This window comes from Erinaceus europaeus, chromosome 16 (assembly GCF_950295315.1).
Source record: "Erinaceus europaeus chromosome 16, mEriEur2.1, whole genome shotgun sequence".
NCBI lineage: Eukaryota > Metazoa > Chordata > Mammalia > Eulipotyphla > Erinaceidae > Erinaceus > Erinaceus europaeus.
This window is the reverse complement of record NC_080177.1, coordinates 13008107-13023615: the sequence shown is the minus strand read 5'-3', so window position 1 is coordinate 13023615 and position 15509 is coordinate 13008107. Positions and strand designations below refer to the sequence as shown.

General features: G+C 39.5%; 1 protein-coding gene across 3 annotated transcripts in view; it reads right to left on the bottom strand.

The window, feature by feature from the left end:
* Positions 1–403: 403 nt before the first annotated feature.
* The window catches only part of GOLM2 (golgi membrane protein 2), a 77247-nt gene continuing 62141 nt past the window's right edge, over positions 404–15509 (bottom strand). For 2 of the 3 annotated variants that reach the window (XM_060174547.1, XM_060174548.1), the window contains 2 exons: positions 14773–14940; positions 404–2671 (listed from right to left, as the gene is read on the bottom strand). In XM_060174547.1, coding sequence (XP_060030530.1) covers positions 2601–2671; positions 14773–14940 — 239 coding nt within the window. In that variant the 3' untranslated portion in view covers positions 404–2600. The remainder of the gene's footprint in view (positions 2672–14772; positions 14941–15509) is intronic. The other variant, XM_060174549.1, reaches the window with a different exon arrangement.

The window sequence follows — 15509 nt, the reverse complement described above, 5'->3', positions numbered from 1 at the left end:
AGAAAGCTTTGGTGTTGTGTCTTTCTGTCTCTATATTTGAAAAAGTTGGTCTGAGGGTCCAGGCAGTGGTACACCTGGTTAAGTGCACACATTACAATGCAAAAGGACCAAGGTTCAAGCCTCTGGCCCCACCTGCAGGGTGAAAGCGTTATGAGTGGTGAAGCAGTGTTTCTCTCTCTCCTCCTCTCAATTTCTCTGTCTCAATCCAATAATAAATACAAGAAATTGAAAAAAAAAAAGTTGTCGTGGAGCAGTGAAGTCCTAGTGACTATACAAATAATAACAAGGCATCTACCATTCTAGTTTAGCCTCAAATGAATTTTAGCTTCTCTTAAATTTTTGTGTTGAAATAACTATTCTCATCATGAGTGATGCATATATCAGAATCAGCAACATAGTGAAACAAGTTTGATTTTTAATTTATTAGAACCCAGTAAGTGATGATTTTAAAAGCAGAATTCCCATCAAATTAACACTTAATTCAGGGAAAAAAATACATTTTAAAAACCTAAATCTTAAGGCAGAAGTAAAGCATTAAAAACCAGCATGTCTAATACCAACTGTAGAATGTCAAATTTTAAAGATTCACATAGTATTTTATAACACTAAAATGTTAATACAGTCAGAAGTATTATCAATTGGTCCAAGATTTCTCAGTTTATAAAATGTCTAGACAGCTAATTGAAGAAATTTTGCTGTGTAAGTAATAACTACCACATAATCAAATGACTGTTTTTATGGCAAAGGAACTAAGGCATACAAATTCATGGTTTTTCATTTGTAAAGATTTTACAGTATGAAATGTAGAGTATTACTAGGAATATCTTTTCAGCTCACCTTTCTAACCTAATACCCAGAAGGTATAACAATTACCTTTAATTCCAGTTTTCAAATTCTGTGAACTGTCTTACACACTTACTGTAGTCCTGATTCTACTGACAGCTGAGGCATGAACTTTGATCTGATAGAAGACATTTTTTAGTTTTAGTACATTTTTTCCTTCCTAGTTATAAAATAATCTCAAACTGATGTCTAAGAATTTTTTGCACCTCAGAAAGTGAGCAACATTTATTTTTACCTCTATAGGTGTTTTTTGGCTAGAATTTTGACTAGAACCTGAGTATAGGAAGAAAAATGAAAACATTTTATGTTTACATGCAATTAACACCCCTTCTGAAAAAAGTGAATACCCTTACATTTCTCTTTATGATAAAAAATATTTTTTAAAAAATTAGTTATTCATAAATGAGAGAGAGGTGGGGTAAGGGGAAGAGAGAGAGACAGAGAGCAGGAGAGAGATAACCACAGCATCATTTGGCATTTGGCACATGTGAGGCTGGGGATCTGACTTGGGATATCATACTCAAGAGTCCAACACCTTAATCAGTGTACCTACCACCTCCTGGGCCACCTCCCACATTACTGATCAAAATGTTTTGTTTTGACAAAGGGGGACAAGATTTTTCAGATATTCTGTATCAGAACACAAAGATCAGCTGGTTTATGCACTTTATAGAATAGTGCCAAAATAGACAAATGTGTTTCAAATAAAACAAGTGGCAAATATGAGGTTTGTGGGTTCTTAACTAACATATTAATTACAAAGGTTTTTCATCTTTATTACAAATTTTTAAGATATCCTAATAAAATGGCTGTAGGCTTCACCACACTTCGGATTTATCTGTGCATCAATTTAAAAAACCTATTAAAAGCCCTCATTTAGTACTTTGGAAAATGTCTAGTCAAACAAGGTCATTAAAACTACCAGAGGTGCTTTGAAACGCTGATGCAGATTTATTTCAAAATTTACCTAGCCTCTTTCAGAGTCTGGATTTTATATCACGAATATTTTAATCAACTTGACCTGGAAATATAAAACTTTAGCCAGTTCTGGATATAGTTATACAGGACTGGTATTACGTTAAAAAAAATTGAAAATGAAACATGCATTTCACAATTTCATTAAGTATGATGTGACTCATGAATGTTATCTCATCTTCTATCAGTCCTAAGCTTACTTGCCAAGACGTGAGCCATCATGTAGAATGAAAGCAGGAAAATGATTTTGCATACATGCTGCCCCGTGTTTGGCTTCCAGGTTCCTCCCTTTTATGTAACTATTTTAAGTGTGACTCCTTGAAAAGCATGAGATGAGGGGTAGATAAAGCAGAACACCTGTTGGGCTATCAAGAGTATATCAGTGTATAAAATTGTCTTCAGTGAAGCAACTGTTCTGTGATTATTCTATGTGCAACATATAAACTCTATAACCACTTACTTCCTATTGGTTCATTTTGGAAAGAATTAGGCTCCGAAAATGTAAAATATACATTCGTTTTCTTTAAATGCAAAGACTACAGTTTTGCTTACTTTGTTTTTGGCTCAACTCTGTATCATAACCAAAAAAATCTCTTCTTTGATAATACAATATGAAAAAGTTAACATATGTACATGGGCACATTCCTTCATTAATTTTTTTTTCTTTAAATCTATCTTGATGTATCTTTACAAGTGATCTTTACAACAAAAGTCAAAAATGACAAAGTAGAAATGATTCCATTTTACAGCACTTTAGGTATTTTGATGGTTTCCTTTAGGGCTTAAAGGACATCACTGAAACGTTGCTTTCCATAATCTGCAGGATCCATCTGAAGTTCCCTTTCTTCATCATCTGTAAGGAAAACAATTATGTGTCAAGAACTTAAAATCACTTGCAGAACTCCAGTGCCTCATATTCCCCCTCAGACTTAAGGTATATTTCTGTTTTGTTATTGCATACCTCCTGCAAATTTCTTCTTAGTTACTTGGCTAAAGAGTGAAAACTCCAATTATTTGCAAAGATTAATTAATTTTAACAAATCTGTAGGTGACAGAAAGGCATGAAGGGGAGGAGTGACGGTTAGGCAGGTGTGGTTAGCAGAACTTTAGGGACTCACACTAACAAGTTTCCTTTTTCTTTTTTCTTCTTCCTTTTTTTTTCACATAAATACATGATTCCTATATAGACAAATGTTGTGGTCCAGGAGGTGGCGCAGTGGATAAAGCACTGGCTCTCAAGCATGAAGTCCTGAGTTCAATCCCTGGCCGCGCATGTACCAGAGTGATGTCTGGTTCTTTCTCTCTTCCTATCTTTCTTGTTAATAAAAAAAAGACTTTTAAAAAAAAGGTTAGTTCTTCAGACTGTGTACAGAGACACCAGGTATGGAATACCAACTCTTCACCCTCATTACTCGGGTGAGACCTTTCCTTTCATCGTAGTCTCTAATTTCATTCCAGAAGGTTCACTTCCTAACAAAGTCCCAAAACCTAGATATAGGCCAGGTCCCATAAGATAGAGCATATGTTCACAGGTATCCATAAATTAGGGCAAAATATATACCTGAAAGCAAAAATACACAATAGTCTGTAGTGAGTCAGTATAAAGTTCATAATGAAATAGTGTCCACTTAGACTTAGATACCCTCCTCACCTACTTCCTATTACAGTTCTCTCACTCACTCCAAAGCTAACCTTAGCAGAGCAAGGACTGCAAAAGCTGAATAAGGGCAAGAGACTGGCATACTTTAACAATGACTCTTTAGTCACTATCAGGCCATTCTACCAGCTAGGGCCCTAATCGGGGAGTCCTGAGATTCCCAAACAGACATGATGGGCCTAGACCTCAAATAAATCCCTCTCTCCATTGTTATCGGTCATTTCTATCAGGAACAACAAAATAGACCCCCTTGTGGGCCCCCATAGGACCTTGCCCTCAACCTGGATCAACAATGGTAGAGAATGTTCTATCCTCGGAAGGGAGGATGGACAACATACTCTATACTACACCTGAGGAAGATGGGTTGATATTGGGGTAGCATAGAATGCTCCTACTCATGACCACAGAATGTGAGCTCAGATCTAGAGGGATGCAGAGGTCACACAAGCTCCTAAGCTAATTATGGGCCCCAGATCTCATCAAAGTGATGGGGTTTACAGTCAACAATATTTACACCCCTTTCCCATATTAGGAAGATACTCTCTTCCCTGATCCAGCTTTCTGGTCCTTTTCCAACCATGATATCATCTCCCCAGACAATAATTAGGATCCACTTGCATATCAGATTTCAGGCTCAGGCAAAAAAAAAAAAAAAAAAACCACAAACAAACAAACAAACACCCACTAGTATAGCTACAGGCCCTTTGAAATATAACTAAAATATAACTACTAGCTATCTACAAAATGGAGCACCCCACAACACTTCATTTCCACTATTCCAGCCTTTAGGTCCATGATTGTTCAACAGTTTGTTAGGCTTTGTATGTCAACTCTCTTTTCCGCCACCAGGTTCCAGATGCTAGCAGGATGTGACCAGACTTCCCTGGACAGACAACCCCACCAATGTGCCTTGGAGCTCTGCTTCCCCAGAGCTCTTCCACACTAGGGAAAGAGAGAAGCAGGCTGGGAGTATGGATTGACCTGTCAATGCCCATATTCATCGGGGAAGCAATTACAGAAGCCAGACCTTCAACCTTCTGCATCCCACAATGATCTTGGGTCCATACTCCCAGAGGGATAAAGAATAGGAAAGCTATCAGGGGAGGGGATGGGATACGGAGGTCTGGTGGTGGGAATTGTGTGAAGTTGTACCCCTCTTATCCTATGGTTTTGTCAATGTTTCCTTTTTATAAATAAAAAATTTAAAAAAGAAAGAAAAAAAGTTAGTTCTTATTCTATTTATTTTTTCATACCTTTGAAAACCAAATTATATTTTCTAATTCTAAAATAATCTGGGGGCTGGGTGATGGCGCACCTGGTTGAGCATACGTGTTACAGTGTGCAAGGACCTGGGTTCAAGGCACCAGTCCCCACCTGCAAGGGGAAAGCTTTGCAAGTGGTGAGGCAGTGCTGCAGGTGTCTCTCTTCCTCTACTTCCCCTGTATCTCTCAATTTGATTATCTCTATCCAATAAATAAAGATAATAAAAAATTTAAATTAGTCCAAAGTCATGTAAAAATTAGAAATGTAAATTACTTATAATCCCAACATTTAGCATTTTATTTCATTTCTTTGCTTCTCTGCAAAGAGCTTACCAGTAACTCCCTAGAGTATACAAATCAAAATTTAAAACTTTTGGGCCAGCTCACTTGAATAGCACTGTTTTGTCAGATGTGCCACTCAGGTTCAAGCCTAGTCCCCACCATATTGAAGAAAACTTCTGTGCTGTGGTTTGTTTCACTCTCTTGACCTCTTTGTTTCTAGCAACAAACAAACAAAAACCCAAAACTTAAGACATTTATTTGTAGTGAAAGAGAAAGAGAGAGAAGATACCAGAGCATTACTCTAGGACATGTAATGCCAGGGACTGAACTTGGGACCTCTTGCTTGAGAGTCCAATGTTTATTTTTAAATTATATTTATTGAATAGAGACAGACAGAAATTGAGAGGTAAGGGGGAGACAGAGAAGAAAAGAGACAGAGAGACACCTGTAGCACTGCCTCACCATTTGCAAAGCTTCCCCCTGCAGGTGGGGACCAGGGGCTGGAACCCAGGTCCTTGCACTGTAACATGTGTGCTCAACCAGGCGCGCCACCACGTGGTCTCTGAGAGTCCAATATTTTTTCTACTGTGCTACCTCCCAGGCTGCAAAATAAACTTCTTTTTCTCTTAATCTTCTTTCTAACAAGAAATGATAAAATGATTATATAACATTGTTAGTAAAGATCCTCCAACTGACTTCGAGTAGCTATATTAAAGGATATCATACACTGGGGAGATAGCATAATGGTTATACAAAAAGTACCACCACGTGGTCTGGGAGGTAGTGCAGTGGATAAAGCACTGGACTCTCAAGCATGAGGTTCTGACTTCAATCCCCGGCAGCACATATACCAGAGTGATGTTTGGCTCCTTCTTTCTCTCTCTTCCCCTCTTATCTTTCTCATTAATAAATAAATAAAATCTTTTAAAAAAAGTATCACCATAGTACTCTGGCAAAACAAAACCAACCACATATAGTGCTCTGGAGTTTAATTTATTTGACTACTGACAAAGTCTTACAATCCTCTGGCTGTTAGTTCACATTACTGTCAGTTTATCTGTTAATAGCAATCTTTCCATTTATTTCCCAATTTTGGTACACACTATAGTTTTTGAAATGACATTGCTCAGGATATTAAAAATAAGTAGAACAAGAATGCAAAATGAGTGAGGAGACAGCACAGTGGCTATGCAAAAGGGTTTTCATTCTTGAGGCTTTAAGGCCCCAGGTTGGATCCTCAGCATCACCACATCCAGAGATTAAGAGCTAGGCAGAGCTATGGTTGAGAGAAAAGAAAAATATTTTAATCTGCTGCTTGGAAGGTGGCACAAAGGATAAGGTACTGGACTCATGTACATAAGGTACTGAGTTCAATTTCTGGTCTTGCATAAATAAATAAATAAATAAACAAATTACACACAAGTTTGATAATCAGAGTTTAAGTAGTTCTCTTTTAAGCACCTAAAAGAAGTCAGGACAAAGTGTTTAGGCTGTTGCAGGAAACCAGAATTTAAAAATAAAAAACCAGGGTTGGGGCTGGGTGGTGGCTCACCTCGTTGAGCATACACATTACCGTGCCCAAGGACCCAGGTTTAAGCTCCCAAACCCACTTGAAGTGGGTACGGTTCGAGTGGTTATGCAGGGCTGAGGATGTCTCTCTCTTCCTCTCAGTATCCCCTATCCCTCTCAATTTCTCTCTGTCCTACCAAATAAATGAAGGGGGGGGGAAGGAAAGGAAAAAATGGCCACAGTGGGAAGTGTATTTGTCATGTTGGCTCTGAACCCTAGCAATAACCCTGGTGGCAATAAGAAAAACATAAACAAATAAATAATGAACAATGACTATAAATATATGAAAATTCGGTTTCGGATCCTACAAGAAAAAATTCTACAGTTAGCACCAGCCCAAATGATCAATATATACAAAATAGTATTAGACACATAAAGCTGGAACCCTTTTGCTTCCTATTGTCTGAGATCCTGCCAAAGCCTCCATTTCCTAGTCCAGAATTCCATAAAGCAAAGCCAGAGCATCCTTAGCTGACACCAGCACTTTGGTCCTGTAGCTACAGTCTCTAATCCCGGCAGTTTGAGATAATCCTCCTAGAAGCAAACAGAACAGGGAGCCGCTACTGCCTGAATCTTCGTTGTTTGCTCTTCAGTTTCTGCTGCCTCTGGTTATAGAGTCTCAGTGGCAGCAGTAAAGTTTTCACTTTCTTCCTCGGATCTGGGGGAAGATGTGTTAGAGGTCTGCTAAAATCCGAGACATAATTTCCCATAATACTTGTGTTATATATAGTGATTACACTGTGAGTATCACCACAGAATTTTAGAATTAACACTTTCTCACTACAGATGAAGAAAATGTGGTCCAGAGAGTTTAAGTGACTTAAAAGCAATACACAGCTGGTTTCCTAACACTTAGGCTGACCCCGCTCTCAACACTCTCTCTCTCTCTCTCTCTTTCTCTCTCTCTCTCTCTCTCTCTCTCTCTCTTCAACTGACTGCTGCTTGGGCTACAAGTGTAAACTGTCCTGGAAACCCAATCATTATTTCTACATTTGAACTCTGAAGCAATGCTTTTAAATTCCAAAACTTCTAACAATAATACACATTTGAAATTCAACTTACTGGTAAACTGGGTAACAGCCATAATCTCATTTTCACTTTTCAGGCAGTTACTGCAATTAAAGAAGCTCTGAAAACATGTTTAGAACCATTTGGGTGCCCAATATTCCTTTTCAGTTGGTTCACTCAAACTTAGTCTCTTTCTTTGCTGGTGTTGATGTTTTAGCATCTTTCTGTTCCTTCTGATGAGGCAGTTTGCTTATCAGTTACTCTGTTTTCTATTTTATTTTATTGTGGCTAACATCTTGCCAACCCCAATATTAAAGGACAGCCACCAACTAAAGTTAGATGTACTTGCCAATGAGGAAACCCACAAATTTAACATTCCCATCTCTACTTCACTAAGGACATCATCTCACGGTGTTTCCTTATATTCCTTAGCATCAGTGGATTTATTTTCTCATGAAAGGAAACACAGGACAATATGAGGGTAATGGGGACGTAGAGTAGGACTGACAATGAGAATTGGGATTAGAGGAGGAAGAAGGGTATAGGAAAGAGAGAAGACACTAGAGACAACTCTATCGACTAGGAATAAAACCCACAAAAGAACCCTGACATTCTGTGATAAAAGCCAGCAATTTTAAGACAGCCAAGAGGAAAATAAAAGTTTCAGTTATGGTTGAGATGAATTGCTCTAATAAAATAATTATCCAGGGAGCCGGGTGGTGGCGCAGCGGGTTAAGCACATGTAGCTCAAAGCGCAAGGACCGCGTAAAGATCCCGGTTCGAATCCCCCGGCTCCCCACATGCAGGAGGTTCCCTTCACAAGCGGTGAAGCAGGTCTGCAGGTGTCTATCTTTCTCCCCCCCTCTCTCCATTTCTCTCTGTCCTATCCAACAATGACGACAACAATAACAACAATAATAACAACAACGATAATAAATAACAAGGGCAACAAAAAGGGGAAAAAATTAAAAAAAATAATTATCCCTAGAGCCCTAATAGACCATTCTCTCCAGCACCACTGGTCACTTCCATCAGAAACATCATAAGCCCTTTTAACCGCCTCTCCAGAACCATGCCCTCACTATAAAGTAGCAAGTGGGGGGGGGCAGGAGGCGCAAGTGGTGGTGTACTTGGTTAAGCGCACATGTTACAGTGTGCAGAGACCCAGATTCCAAGCCCTAGTCTCCACCTGCAGGGGAAAGCTTTGTGAGTGGTGAAGCAGGGCTGCAGGTGTCTGTCTCTCTCCCTCTCTTTCATCCCCTTCCCTCTCAATTTCTGGCTGTCTTCAATAAATAAATAAAGGTAATACAAAAAGAGGGCCAGGTGGTAGCACAATGGGTTAAGTGCATGTGGTGCAAAGCGCAAGGACTGGCTTAAGGATCCCAGTTCGAGTCCCCGGCTCCCCACCTACAGGGGGTCACTTCACAAGCAGTGAAGCAGGTCTGTAGGTGTCTAGCTTTCCCTCCCCCTCCCTGTCTTCCCCTCCTTTCTGCATTTCTCTCTGTCCTAGCCAACAATGACGACATCAATAACAACAACGATAATAACCATAATAATGATAAAAAAACAACAACAAGGGCAACAAAATGGGAAAAATGGCCTCCAGGAACAGTGGATTTGTGGCGCAGGCACCGAGCCCCGGTGATAACCCTGGAGGGGAAAAATAAAAAGATAGTCAAAAGAAAAATAGGGCCAGAAAGGGGTGCACATGGTTAAGTGTACACATTACTGTGCACAAGGATGCAGTTTCAAGGCCCTGGTCCTCACCTGCAGGGGAAAAGCTTCATGAGTGTTGAAGCAGGGCTGCAGGTGTCTCTCTGTCGGCTCCCTCTCTATCTCCTCCTCCCCTCTCTCTTTTTTTTAAAAAAAATTTTTATGGGGCCAGGTGGTGGCGCACCTGGTTGAGCGCACAGGTTACAGTGCACAAGTGCGCAATGACCCAGGTTTGGGCCTTGGTCCCCACCTACACGGGAAAAGCTTCACAAGTGGTGAAGCAGGGCTGCAGGTGTCTTTCTGTCTCTCACCCAATCTATCCCTCCCTTCCCTCTTGATTTCTTACTGTCTTTATCCAATACATAAATAAAAATAATAAAAATTTATAATTTTTTATTGTCTTTATTTTATTTGATAGAGACAGCCAGAAACCAAGAGGGAAGGGGGTGATAGAGAGGGAGAGCGATAGACATTTGCAACACAGCTTCACTACTTGTAAAGCTCCCCCCCTGCAAGTGGGGACCAGGGGCTCAAACATGGGTCCTTGTGCACTGTAATGCTTGCGCTCAACCAGGTGCGCCACCACCTCCATCCCTCTCAATTTCTCTCTGTCCCTATCCAATAATAAAAATAAAAGAAAGAAATAAAGTAGCAATGGTAATGACTGCCCCACTTTTCCGAAGGGTGGCTGGGTCAGCCTGCTCTGCCACTCCAGGAAGACTGGTCCTGATATGAGTGCAGACTAGAATGTTCCCAGTTGTGACCATGGACTGTGAGCTCAGTCTGACAGGGACTTGGAGGTTGTACAGACAGGCTCTTGTGCTAAATGTGAATATACATGGGCCTTGGGTCAGACTGATGTAGTAAACAGTTACTTGCACTTACATTTTCTCTTCAAGATTGGGAAATACCCTCTGCCTTAATCCAGTTTTCGAGTTCTATTCTTAAATCTGACTACATCTTCCCAGCTTCCCAGACAATATTCTTTTTTTTTTTTTTTAAAGAATGTATTTATTTATTTATTCATGAGAAGGTGGAGAGAGAGAAAGAACCAGACATCACTCTGGTACATGTGCTGCTGGGGATTGAACTCGGGACCTCATGGTTGAGAATCTAGTGCTTTATCCACTGTGCCACCTCCCAGGCCACCCCAGACAATATTCTTAGTCCACCTCCATGTTAACTATGAAGTTCACACAAAAATTATTAAAGTCATGGACCCTTAGGAATATACTTAAAATAAGGACTGGGTGGTGGCACACCTGGTTGAGTGCAAGTTACAATGCACAAGGACCCAGATTCAAGCCTCTGATCCCCATCTGTAGGGGGAAGTTTCATAGGTGGTGGAGCTCTGCTGCAGGTGTCTCTCTGCCTTTCACCCTCTCTATCTCCCCCTTCCTCTCAATTTCTGGCTAAATCTATCCAATAAATAAATAAAGATAGATAAAAAATTAAAAAAAGGAATATACCTAAAATACTTCTTAGTTTCTTTTTAAAATATTTATTTATTCCCTTTTGTTGCCCTTGTTGTTTTACTGTTTTAGTTACTGATGTTGTTGGGTAGGACAGAGAGAAATGGCGAGAGGGATGGAAGACAGAGGGGGAGAGAAAGACACCTGCAGACCTGCTTCACCGCCTGTGAAGCGACTCCCCTGCAGGTGGGGAGCCAGGGGCTTAAACCGGGATCCTTACTCAGGTCCTTGTGCTTTGCGCCACGTGCTCTCAACCGGCTGCACTACCACCCAACTCCCTACTTCCTAGTCTTTTTTTTTTTAATTTTTTAAAATATTTATTTTATTTTATTTATTCCCTTTTGTTGCCCTTGCTGTTTTTTTATTGTTGTAGTTATTATTGTTGTTGTCGTTGTTGGATAGGTCAGAGAGAAATGGAGAGAGGAGGGGAAGACAGAGAGGAGGAGAGAAAGATAGACACCTGCAGACCTGCTTCACCGCCTGTGAAGCGACTCCCCTGCAGGTGGGGAGCCGGGGTTCGAACCGGGATCCTTACGCCGGTCCTTGCGCTTTGCGCCACATGCACTTAACCCACTGCGCTACTGCCCGACTCCCGTAAATCTACTTTTATTAATGTCAAGGTAACAATTATCTAATTTATCATTTTTCACAGGTAGATTTTTTCCTGCTTCATGGATCCTTACATCGGTCTTTGAGCTTTGCGCCACGTGCGCTTAACCTGCTGCGCTACCGCCCGACTCCCTCCTGCTTCATATCTTAACTGCCTTTCAGAAACCAAGTGGCAGATGCTACTATGATTCCACCCTCAACTCCCTGGGTGGATGATGACCTCACCTCTCCAGAGCCCTACCCCACTAGGGAAAGACAGAAACAGGCTTGGAGGTATGAATCAACTTGCCAACACCCATGTCCAGTGGAGAAGCAATTATAGAAGCCAGAACTTCCACCAGCTGCACCCCAAAAAGAATTTTGGTTCATACTCCCAGAGAGGGGTAAATGTTAGTGCTCTGAAGCTCGATTCCATCCAGAGAGAAGAGGAAAAAAGGCAAGACACCTGGGAGCAGCAACAGGTGTAGGTGAGACTTGGGAAAGAAGGCAGGGGCCACCTGCAGGGGAAAGCTTTTCAAGTGGTAAAGCAGGGAGGGCTGCAGGTGCCTCTCTCTCCCACTCTCTGTCTCCCCTTTCTCTCTTGATTTCTGACGGTCTCTATCGAATAAATAAAAATAATGAAAAAATTTTTTATTTAAAAGAAAAAGATGGCAGGACCATAAAAAATGGGCAGATAGACAGATAGATAAGACAGATGATTATAGAAATAATAGTCAACCCATATCTGTGACTTTGGGAGAACCACTTCAGTTTCCAATGGAGGGAATGGGGACACAGAACTCTGATGAAGGGAATGATGTAGAATTATTTCCCTTTTATCTTGTAATTTTGTAAACTAATATTAAATCAGTAGTGGTGAAATAAATGAAAAGTAAAAAGTAGAAAATAAATCACTAATAAAAAGGATTATATTACTGTTGACTGTAAACCATTAATCTCCCAATAAATAAATAAAAAAAAAAAAGGAATTATCCAACAAGTGGAAAGAAGCCCTATGAGAGAAAACGAGACTATGCTTAAATGATTCAGAGGGGTGGAGCACAGAGCTTGCATGCTTGGGAGTCGGGCGGTAGAGCAGTGGGTTAAGCGCAGGTGGTGCAAAGCACAAGGACCGGTGTGGCAAACGCTAGAAGAAGAAGGACCGGTGTAAGGTTCGAGCCCCCGGCTCCTCCCCTGCAGGGGCGTCACTTCACAAGCGGTGAAGCAGGTCTGTAGGTGTCTATCTTTCTCTCCCCTTCTCTGTCTTCCCCTCCTCTCTCCATTTCTCTCTGTCCTATCCAACAATGATGACATCAACAACAACTACAACAATAAAACAACAAGGGCACCAAATGGGAATAAATAAATAAATGTTAAAAAAAAAAGAACTTGCATGCTTGAGGCTGCAGGTTCAATTTGATATCACATATATTTGATGCTTCTCTTTCTCAGGCACATAAACACGCTTACTTTTGTGAAATAAAATAAAGACCAAGGGGGAGTCAAGCAGTAGCACAGCGGGTTAAGCCCACGCGGCGCAAAGCGCAAGGACGGGTCTAAGGATCCCCACCTGCAGGGGAGTTGCTTCACAGGCGGTGAAGCAGGTCTGCGGGTGTCTGTCTTTCTCTCCCCCTCTCTGTCTTCCCCTCCTCTCTCCATTTCTCTCTATCTTATCCAACAACCACGATATCAATAACAACAATAATAACTACAACAATAAAACAATAAGGGCAACAAAAAAAGGAAATAAAATAAAGACCAAGCAAGTTTGTAAGACAATTATAATCCTATTCACAGCTAATAAAATGAAAGCTCAGTGAGAAAAACATAAAACTGTATTTTAACATTTACCAAGGGCACTACTGTACTACATGTCATGTGCAGCAAGTAATTACGAAGGTAGAACAGAATACAAATTAGAGGCAAAATAAATGAGAATTCTCATTACCCGAAGTGCTTAAAACCTAGCTGATGATATATATATATATTCACACTAAAATTAATTGCAAATAAATATAATCCAAATAAATCACAAAAGTAGTGAGTAAAAAGTTAAACCTTATGAAAAATGGATATAGAAAAGGTGAGTAGGGGTACACCCGGTTGAGTGAACATGTTAACATGTTAGAATACACAAAGACCCAGGTTCAAGACCCCAGTCCCCACTTGCAGGGGGGAAGCTTCATGAATGGTGAAGTAATGCTGAAGGTGTCCTTTTTTCTTCCCCTTCCCTCTCAATTTCTCTCTGTCTCTATCTCATACATAATAAAATAAAATAAAAAAGAAAAGAAAAGGTGAGTGTAATTTACTCATTAGCACTGTAAAAACTTATTTGAGAGCTCTCATTAACATACCCTTATATAAATCCTAATACTTATTTGCTTTCTATTGCCAATAATTATTCTTTCATAAAATCATTCTTTCTAATCTAAAATACACTATTAAAATAATGCCAAGGTAAAAGTCAAGAGTTTATAGTTCCTCTTCTTCCTATTAACTACATAGCATTTTAGGACAAGTGACTTTTCCATTCTTGTATAAATGTAAAAAAAAAAAAACTTACTCTAGAAAAAGTCAAGAAATAACATTGAAACATATTGCATGCATCATATTATTGATCTAATATATCAAATTTCATAATCAGAACAGACAAAAAGTTCCACAAGTAGTACTGAATGATAAACACAAGACAGAAACAGACCTACAATTGCAATAAAGCAACACACTCTCATAGCATGCAGGGACAGGGCTGCATGCACATAGGTAAGACTTTGAACTTTCAGAAGTAACTTAGTTAATGAGGAAAAATGTGTTGAATCTGTGTATTAAACATAGAACAGACAAATCTTCGCAAAACTATTGCTAAATATAAGTTTTAAGCCTCTTAGGAAAAACTGCAAAAACAGTTTTCCTATCATAGCTTGTAAATGAAGAAATATAAGATATTACCTAATAAAAGCTTTCAGTGAGGTAATTTTCTTTTTATTTGGAGGACACCATTTCCTTAGTGACTTCCTTTTTACAAAAAGGCTGTCTGGTCAACATTTGTATCAAGAATAATTAAATGTTTTCAGATAAGAAATAAGAAAAGAATTATTTTCTGAAAGTATTTGCTTTAGGCAAAATCTATAGTCATTTTAATTGAATTCTAAAATCCCTGAAGATTCTGAGTTACAAATTGTAATTATAAAGGACACATATAGTAACTAAATGGAAATAATTATCTTACAGGTCTACAAATGTCCCTATTATAAAATGGTTTCAAAATCAAATTTAAAAACTGCACAGAACCTCTATGAATTAGAATTGCATGACTATGTGGAAGATATTCTACACAAATTCAACCAAAGAGCTTTAGAGGTGGGTTTCACGGTCACAGCATGGAGGCCAGGCCCACGCTCACCTTGGATGTCTTCCTCTCCACCATCACCATCTTCTTCCTCATTGTAAGCCAGCTCAGCCTGCTTGTCTGCCTCATACTCACCTACGTTACCATCATCCCCATTATAATCCGCCAGTTTAGAGCCATGTTGCGGATCAACAGGGGATTCATTCTCATCAAAGAATCGGCCTGTGAAGTAGGTAGAGGATTAATTCAAGAGTAAAGAGAAGAAAAGAAGGGACCTATAACGGGAGGCAGATCAGAAAGTAGATAAGTGAAATGTGGCAACTTTCAGGGTACTGATTATAAGTTTTTGAGACAAAAGGAAAAAAGAATAGAGATTAAAAATAACTATTTTTGTTTGTTCGTTTGTTTTACCAGAGCACAGCTCAGCTCCGGCTTATGGTGGTATAGGGACTGGACCTGGGAGCTCAGAGCCTCAGGCACGAGAGTCTGCATAATCATTATGCTATCTCCCCCATCCTGAAAATAACTTTTACTTGAGAATTTCTCTTTTGTGTTAATTTTACGATTTGTTACTTAACATTTTCAGGATTGTATTCCTGAAAACAACAGCTTCTTAGTATAGGTGTTGCCTAGTTTTACATATTTAATATAAGTGATTTCATCACTTGATAAAATACACATTTGAATTCTGTAGTTATTTACTACTTTATGAAATACCACATTATTTTTTTTTTAAGATTTTATTCATTTATGAAAAAAATAAAGAGGAGAAGAGAGAAAGAACCAGACAT